The sequence below is a fragment of the Fukomys damarensis genome, unplaced genomic scaffold (genome assembly GCF_012274545.1).
Source record: "Fukomys damarensis isolate Sample0158 unplaced genomic scaffold, DMR_v1.0_HiC HiC_scaffold_3, whole genome shotgun sequence".
NCBI lineage: Eukaryota > Metazoa > Chordata > Mammalia > Rodentia > Bathyergidae > Fukomys > Fukomys damarensis.
In genome coordinates this window covers 6,715,934-6,725,810 of record NW_022900915.1, presented here as the reverse complement: position 1 = coordinate 6,725,810, position 9,877 = coordinate 6,715,934, and the positions used below count along the sequence as shown (strand labels likewise).

At 36.3% G+C, this 9,877-nt stretch overlaps 1 protein-coding gene across 1 annotated transcript in view; it reads right to left on the bottom strand.

Annotated features, from left to right (window-relative positions):
• The window catches only part of Adamts19 (ADAM metallopeptidase with thrombospondin type 1 motif 19), a gene marked incomplete at its 5' end in the record, with an annotated part of 210,106 nt that overhangs the window by 61,306 nt on the left and 138,923 nt on the right, over positions 1–9,877 (bottom strand). Inside the window, one exon of the mRNA XM_010627281.2 lies at positions 2,749–2,876. Within this exon, the coding sequence (XP_010625583.1) occupies positions 2,749–2,876 (128 nt within the window). The remainder of the gene's footprint in view (positions 1–2,748; positions 2,877–9,877) is intronic.

Below are 9,877 nucleotides of genomic sequence, written 5' to 3'. Positions count from 1 at the left end.
CCAGCCTGAGCTACATAGTGAGTGCCAGGTCAGTTTCAACTACATAGTGAGACCCTGTCTCACCCCCCCAAAAAAAAAGAGTAGCTCTGGAATGAATATCTTGAGGTAGTAAAAATCACATTGAAACTGCACATTACAAGGCTCCTTTCTCGGGTCCAAGAGCCCATCAGTGTCAGAGAACACCAAACTGCATGAACAGAGAGCTGTGAGCAGCCAGTCAGAGCTTACTCAGGGGGAGAGAGAGAGAGGGTCTGCCCTACATGAGAGAAGCCGTCGTCACCAGAAATGCTCAGAACTTATGTGAAGAGGATGCTAAGCAGGAGTCAGGAAAAAAAACAAAAAACCCTGGGAATTCTATTAAGAATAAATGTGTGAAGGGCTGGGGATTTAGCTCAGTGGTTCAGTGTTCTGCCTTGCAAGAGCAAGGACCCGAGTTCAATCCCTGATACCAAAAAAAAAAAAAAAAAAGAATAAATGTGTGAAGGGAGGGTAGGCACACGGGGAAAAATGAGAACCAAGACCTGTCATGTGAAGGTACAGGATCCCAGTAATGAATGTAACTGTACTGTACACCTAGATTGTACCAATAAACTCAATAAAAAGGAAAAAACGGATAAACTACTTTAAAAAGACAATGCCATCCCAGTACCAGTGGCACGCTGGAGGTGTCAGCTATTGTGACAACACAGGTTCAAGCCTTCCTTGACCTTTACAGGGTAGATATGGCCACTAGCACAAAAGCCCTTCCTTCACTAAGTGTAGAAATCTGTATTCAGCTTTGGCATTGTAGATTTTGCAATAAAACAAAATACTCTAGTCAAACTCCTAGCTTACAGATTCCTGTCAGAACAAAAGGTATGTTTTCAGTTATATCAAAAGAGTGAATGAAAATTTTTAAAAAGTTAAAATCTTGAAGTATTTTAATGCCCTTAGAAGTCACGATGCATTTCAGAGAAGTCTAATGTAAGGATGGTCACCAGATTGTTCCAGATTCACATAGCATTGGGTCAGGATGCAGTCAGCGGTGCAGCACCTGCCTGGCAAGCACCAGTCTGTGAGTCTAATTCCCAGTGCCAAAAAAGAAAAATAATAATAAATAGATAAAAAAATAATAATTTTAATGTGTACCCAGGAACTATAAAAGATCTGGCTTAGACAACAACTGTAAGTAAAAAGCATATCAATTCAGTCTATTATATTTGGCATATACAGTTAGAAAATAATTTTGGAAAAATAAATTCATTTAAGATATAGAATAATCTGACAGATTTGTATTTAATGATGAAATAAAAAATAAAAGCTTTATTTGTAACACACAGTTCAGAAATTATATATATATATATGTATAATCAATTATGTATGATGATTTTTATTTTACAGATAAAAGAAAAATATATTTCAGGTTACTAATGTTAAGCAATAAAGGAAATTATTTGTAAACATAAAAATGTTTCATATGCTAATGGAATAACATGATTCAAAGCCTTAGATTTTACAGCATAGTTCCAAAATACAGACTTCTAAATCTCCAAAAGCATTTAAGATGCATGATTTCCCAACTTCTTATCCAAAAGTTCACATACTTTTATTGGATCATGGATTGATTCACTCATTCATAGTAATGTTTTTCACATTTTAGTATCTGTATATTCAGTTATGCATTTTGGAGGCAAAATTCTTTCTTTCAATTCTTGGAACAAATGTAAAGCACAAAGCTAATGAGAATTTTTCTATTACTTTAAAGGTTAGTGCATATATATATAGTGATTTGCCCCAAAACATAGTTTACTGATCATTATTATAGCTTCATTTTCTGCTTCACACATTGCTTCTTTGATTGCCATAGGATTTATGTTTCATCCATTTCTGCGAAGTCTATGAGAAATCACCCACCATAAAGGACACTGCTCTTCCCCAGGTCATATCCTCTGGCTGAGGCTGCTTATTTCCAAACATAAGCAGATGCAAGGGATTAAAAAGATGGTCTTCTGGCCCCAGTTGGTGGGAACCCTGAAGAGCCAGCTCAGTGTAGGAGCTCCCCACAGGGTCCGTGTTTCTCCTTGTGCCCAATCCTGACTCTTTCCACTCCTCACAAACATGTTTCTCATGAAAACACTCAGAACACATGTATTCATCTTTTAGGAGAAGCCAAACTGAGAGTGTTAGAGACTTGACTAGGAGACTGAGCAATCAGCTTTTGTCTTTCCACCATGCTCTCCACACTCATTGTAACAGAAATTGCATTATTCTGAACGTAGATGAAGAACACATAAATGCAAGTAGAAATTATTTTTATAAGGAAAAGAAAATAAGATGTTTAAGTGTTTAAACAATTTTTAACATACATTAAAAATAATTGCTTCAACTCTGTTGAAAATTAACTCAATGTGCTTCTTAAGGGGTTTCTGCCTCCTGACTTAATCTTAGACGCAGAACACGGAGAAGTGGAGTGCTTGAAATGTTGGTCAAAAATCTTTTGACATAAAATGGTCCAATTTTAGCCTGTAATAGGCACATATAAAAATCAAAATCCCAGATTCTTTGAGCTGATAGTGGATTTCTTGGATTACCTAGTCTAATCCTTGCATTACACAAATGAAAGCAGACTTTCAGAATACATAAAAATTGCTGAAGATTACAGTTAAAATAATATCCTGAATCTTAGTCCAAGGCTTTCCACTATGAAGCTTTCGAATGGTCCCACAATCTTCCCTCAAAGTACAGAGTCTTCCTTGTGGAATGTCTTACCTGGCATCTGCCATTTGCACATATATCTGAACCCTGATTTCCACAGGAAGTTCCATCCATTACTTTTTCTGATAGAAGAACAGGCTGTTCTTTTCCAACAGGAGAGCAAAACAAGGCACATGGCTTCTCTGCATAGAGTGATAAAAAGAGAAAATTTTACTCCCTAAATATTTTTATATCAAGCTTTATCTTCATATTTGTTATTAAATAATTCAATGCTAATTGAATAATATAATATTAGAATTGGTTAATACTAAAGGGTAACTGTGAGTATTAGTAGATGAGTTGCAGAAAAGAACTGGTAACCATTGACCATTACTCTCTTTAAGAAATCTGGCGTCAAATTATTTTCATAAGGTATCTTTTACTATATTCTGGCATAAGATATCTGCCAAAAGCAAACCAAACATGCTACCTGAAAAATGTTTTGTACAACTCAATTTTTGTTCATAATTTTAGAATAATTTCCTATTGATCTTAAGTACTTAATAGAATTCTATTTTTAAGTCCTGGTTAATGCTTACATTACCTATGAAGTCTTTCTTTATATCTCACTTTGAAATTTCACTGTGTATATGACCATTTCTAATCCAAAAACTACCAAAGGGAGAAGGAACATCTAAGATGACTAATTCTCTCTTCAGATTTTCCATTACTAGGATGTTTAAAAATATATTACATTCCCATGATAATATCTATAATGATGTACAACTGCTGGTGAGTCCAGCTTGAAATGAAACCCACTCAATGCTTACTCAGAAACTGTGTCAATATATATGACTTCTATGTTGAGAACCAGTGTTTTAGGGTGAAGACTCCTTGAAAGTCTGGTAGTCTTAATCAGTGCCTCACTGCATAATAAGGTAGAATGTCTGGCACTTATAATACTTCCCACTTAGGCTCAAAGAGTGGCAAAATATTTTTAAAGTTGTTTTTATTTCTAAGCTTCCTACATAGGAGCTACAGTATTTGGTAACACTAGTAATATGATTTTCCAAATCTGAAACTTCAGAGCAATTTCTATGCTGCATTAGTACTCTGCTGGCTTTACAACAGTCTGGCCCTTTATTGTTTATTAAGCTTGTATAAATAGAATGGAAAATAGTTTAGAGTGTCTGACACTGATCTTCCCTTATGTCTTCAGTAAAGTTCCACGTATGCTGATGGGATCCTATAAATATCAAATAACAGCCAGAGGCATGGAACAGTGTATCACTTTGCAAAGAGAAGACAGACAGCTAAATGAGCCTTCAGAATTGAACGTTTCAAGCAGTTTTCACATGTGGCTTCTGAGTACTGCTCTGAACAATTTTGAGGAGTTGGAACAAGGCCTTTAATGTGCATGGTTTTGAAATTTTCCTTTAAGATGCCATTATAAACTGCAATAAAGTACTTCGCTGTGCTTTCACACCTCAAAGTAGGTTATGTTTATTCAATGACTGCTTACTAGGTCATATCTTTGGACTTAAAAACAGTTGTCATAATTGTAACACTTTAAAACTGTTATATAGAATTATTTTTCTGGAGTTTTCATTGAAGAGAGGGACAAACCATACAGATGAGTAATACTGAAAGGAGTCAGTCTCTTAGAAAATTCCACTCACATTCCAAACAAGAAGTCAGAACAAAATCTTCATGCTTTTTCTTTTATAACAGAATGTCAATACTTTTGCTTCATTTAGCTTTACAGATGACATAAACATTTGATACTGATCTTCCTTCCCAGAGTGTACCCTTGAGACTGTGGCACTGTGTTGATCTGTGTAACATGCCAGCACTTGGCTGGCAGGCTCTGTCTTGATTTAGGAGACTCATCCTCTCCAAGATATGCATTAGGCATGGGTTTCATTCAAATCTCAGCACATACAGTATGTAAAATATTAGAATGTCTAAAGCCACACATCTCTTTTCTCCGCATGTCCACAAACTCATTGATATCCTACATGTAATTCTCCTAGTTACAGATTCATCTACAAAAATAACAGATATACCCACTTGCATTTTAAAGTATCATGTATTATTAAGACTTGAGACTTAAAAGAAATGTATACTTCATTTGTTCCACAGTGCTATAACACACAAAGGCTAGTTATTAATTTATACTTTGTTCATTCCACAGACTTAGATGTGTAATTAATCTGTGTTTCAAAATTATTAAAAATGCTAACCTGTTAGATGTAAATTAAAACTACAGTGAGATAAATCTTGCCTCCAATAAGAATGGTTACTATAAAAGCTAAAGATAGCAGGGGCTGGACCCCAGATGCTTAGACACACAGGCCAAAGTCAAAGACCCACCCAGAAAAGAAGTGAACAGGTGAACAAGCATCAGCCAGAAGCCCACCCTGATACCATCAGTAAGTGTGCACAGATATGGTGAGCAGAAGTGTGGACCAGAGCAGCAAGGCTGCAGGCGGATCCAGCCAAGTCCCTGCCCAAAGCCCCAGAGGATTAAGCACACAGGCCTAAGCCAAAGGCCCACCCAGAGAAGAGCTACACAGGTGCAAAAGCAACAGCCAGAGGCTCACCTTGATACTATTGGTAAGTGCACAGAGATCATAGCCAGAAGCCTGCTGAAACACCAGGTACTGGGGTGCATGGCCCCCAGCCAAAGGCCCTCCCAGAAAACAGCTACATAAGAGGTAGTCCCTACGCAGAGGAATGCCTATATACCAGCCCAAGTGTGCACAGGCCCCAGCCTGAAGCCCATCCAGACAACAGTTCAGCTCAGGGATGCAGAGGGCCACCATTCTGAACCCTGGAATTGGTGTACTGGTGAGCAATGGAGAAAAGGCTGCTCATTATCTTGCTGACAATTGAAGAACACTGGGTGAGCAAAAAGGAGGCTCAACAAAGGCACAGCAAGTTGCATCTATTGAAATGAGAAGCAACATAAACAAGTCTCAAAATCAGACATCCAGATCACCTAAGGCAACCCCAAAGGGCAACAAGGTAGAACAATCTGATACTCAACTACCTGGACTCCCTAAACTAGCAATGAAAGAAGACCTGAAAAAAATGAAATCAGAAATAATTTCTCAGATAACAACAGAGATTGTGCCCATAGTGCAAGACATGATTAATAAATCTAGAGCAGACACAGATTTTAAAAAAAATAGAGGACCTGAGGAACATGACCAAATCCCAAAATAGGAAGCAAATGGAATCCAAAAGACAGATGCAAATAGATTTCCAAGAGATTAAAAATTCTATTGAAAGTTTATGCAGCATAATAAACCAATGTGAGGACAGAATTTCAGATATAGAAGATAGGATTGCAACCAGTAACCAGGAAAAGAAAAATTTCTTTAAAATAGCAAGGGACCATGAGAAAGCAATCCATTAGCTACTAGATAATGCAAAGAAGAATAACATAAGACTGATTGGAATCAATGAAGAAACAAGACAGAGTGCAGATGACACTAAAAAAAAAAAAAAAAAACTGGGCCAGGGATTTAGCTCAGTGGCACTGTGCCTGCCTTGCAAATGCAAGGTTCTGAGTTCGATCCCTGGTACAAAAAGAGAAAGAAAAGAAAGAAAAGAAAACTGTGTTCCTCAGATTTTAAACCTAAAAAAATACTCTGCAAAAATGAAGATTAAAGAAAGTAATTTTCCAATCAAGAAAAAGCAAGTAATTTTTCACTGCTATATTTTCAGAGATAAGTGAGGCAAATAGGACCCCAACTAGCCATGATAAAAAAAATTCTACAAAAAGGTATATAATAGTTAAGATTCCAGAAACCCAACAAAAATTCTGCAAGCAGTTAGAGAAAAGAAACAAATCACATACAAAGAAAAGCCCATCAGTATCACAGCAGACTTCTCAACACAAACTGTCAAGACAAGAATAGCTAAGAGTGACATATTTTAAACCCTAAAGAAAAACAACCCCCAACCTGGACCGATGTATTCTGCAAAACTATCTTCCAAAACTGATGGAGAAATAATATACTTTTGTGACAAAGAGCACCTGAAGAACTCCAAAAAAGTTTAAAGAATATCCCAGGAAAAGACAATGAGGATCATAATGCCAGGAACACCAGCAGAATGAATCCATCAGGCATGACAAGAAAGTAAACACAAAAGGGAAACTCCCACAAAAAGTAAAAGTCATGAGAAGGGTAAATCAATAATAGTTATAACCATCAATGTTAATGGTCTCAATTACCCAATCAAAAGAAATACACTGGCAGAATGGGTCAAGAAGCAAGATCCAACAATAAGCTGTATACAAGAAACACACTTAATTCAAAAAGAAACTCAGAGACTGAAAGTTAAAGGTTGGAAAACAATACTCCATGTGACAGAAACCCCCACCCACCCAAAAAACAGGAGTAACTATCCTCTTTGCAGATCAAGTGCATTTCAAATCAACAATGATTAAGATGGAGAAAAAAGGATACTATCTTGTTGTAAAGGAAACAATCCAAGAGGAAGAGATGACAATCATAAACATATATGCAACAAACTCTAGTGTATCCAACTATAGAAAACAAATATTAACAGACATGAAACATGAAATAATCACTAACACAATAATATTGGGGGACCTCAATACTCAATGTCAAAAATAGATGGATCAACTAACAAAAAATAAACAACAAAACACTAGAAGTTACGTTCCATAGATATTCACAGAGTGTTCCATGCCATAAAATCAGAATAAACATTCTTTTCAGGTGCACATCAGTCATTATCCAAATAGACCACATACTCACTCATGGAACATATTTAAGTAAGAGCAAGGGAACTGAAGTTATCCCCCTTATTTTATCAGACCATAGTGAGATGAAATTGGAGAGCAAGAGCAAAAGAAACTGCAAGATTTTCATGAAAATTGAACATGCGTCTGAATAACAAATGGGTCACAGAGGAAATTAAAGAAAAAAATCAGATCATTCTTACAATTAAATGACAATGTCAATACAACATATCAGAATCTATGGGACACAATGAAAGCAGTGCTATGAGGGAAATTCATGGCAGTGAATAGTCATATTAGAAAACAGAGCGAGCTCAAATAACCTAGTGACAAACCTTAAGCTTCTAGAAAAAGACCAGGACAAATCCAAAACTCATACAAGAGAGGAAACTATAAAGATCAGAGCAGAAATCAATGCAACGAAGACTAAAAGAACAATATAAAAATCAATGAAGCAAATAATTGGTTCTTCAAAAGAATAAACAAAATTGATAAACCCTTACCCAATCTTATAAAAAAAAAAAAAAGGAAAGAAAAGGCCCAAATCCATGCAATTAGGAATGAAAAGGGTGAAATTACAATGGACCCAGTAGAAATCCAGAGGGTCGTTAATAACCTACTTGAAGAACCTATACTCTAATAAGATGGAAAACACAGAAGAAATGGACAGATTCCTAGATATGTATGAATTACCAGTTGAACGAAGATGACCTAAAAAATTCTAAACAACCCAATATCAATCAATGAAATTGAAAATGTAATTTAAAACTTACCAACTAAGAACAGCCCAGGCCCTGATGGCTTCACTGATGAATTCCACGACACATTGAGAGAGGAACTACTACCACTCCTGTTTAAACTCTTCAGTGAATTTGAAAGGGATGCAATACTCCCAAATTCATTCCTGGAAGCAAGCATCACCTTGAACCCCAGAGCAGAGAAAGAACCAACCAAAAAAGAGAACTACAGGCCAATCTCACTGATGAACATAGATGCAAAAATCCTTAATAAGATACTGGCAGATAGAATGCAGAAGATCCTCAAGAAGATTGTACATCCTGACCAAGTGGGATTCACCCCAGGGATACAGGGATGCTTTGACATACCAAAATCAACAAATGTAATGCACTATATTAAGAGAGCCAAGGGCAAAACATACGATCATCTCAATAGATGCAGAAAGAGTTTGACTAAATCCAACACATATTCATGATTAAAAAACTACGAAAATTTTGAATAGACAGTCTCTGCCTCAATCTGATAAATTCCATCTATGAAAAACCAAAAACCAATATCATACTAAATGGTAAAACTGAAATCTTTCACACTAAAATCAGGAACAAGACAAGGATGTCCACTTTCACCACTCTTGTTCAATACAGTTTTGGAAATATTAGCCACAGCAATTACACAGACAAAGAAATAAAAGGAATAAAGGTAGGAAATGAAGAAGTCAAACTGTCATTATTTACAGATGACATAATACTCTATTTAGAAGACTCCAAGAACTCCATCAGAAGTCTTCTAGACTTAATACCCAAATTCATCAAAGTATCTGGATACAAGGTCAACACACAAAAATCAATAGCTTTCCTGTATACAAAAAACAGACTCACTGAAAGAGAAGTGGGACAAACAAGCCGTTTCACAATAGCATCCAAAAAACTGAAACACCTAGGAATCAACCTAATGAAGGACATCAAAGACCTCTACTCTGAAAAATATAGCAGTCTGAAAAAAGACATTGATGATGATATCAGAAAATGGAAAGACCTCCCTTGCTACTGAGCAAGAACCAACATAGTGAAAATGGCCATGATTCCAAAACTGCTATATAGGTTTAATGCAATCCCATATTCCAGTAGCATATTTTATGGACCTTGATAAAACAGTCCAAAAATCATTTGGAACAAGAAGAGACCTAGAACAGCAAAAATAATTATAGGAAACAAAGACAAAGTGGGGGATATGACAATCCTCAACTTGAAATTACAAAAAAAAAGCTACTGTGATAAAAACAACATGGTACTGGCAAAGAAACAGACCTGAGGTCCAGCAGAACAGATTAGAAGATTCAGAAATAATTTCAGACACCCTCAGCCATCTCATCTTTGAAAACGGAGCCAAACACTCTCATTGGAGGAAAGATATCCTCTTTAATAAATGGTGCTGGAAAAGCTGGGCTTCAATTATTCAAAGATTAAAACTAGACATATATCTTTTACTATGCACTAACTAAATTCAAAATTGATTAAAGGTCTAAATATTAAAACAGAAAAACTAAACTGGCTGGAAGATACGTTAGACAGAACTCTTGCAGACATTGGCATAGAAAATTATACGAACAAGGGCTGGAGATTTAGCTCAGTGGTTTGGTGGCCTGCCTTGCAAGGGCAAGGACCCGAGTTCAATCCCCGGTACCAAAAA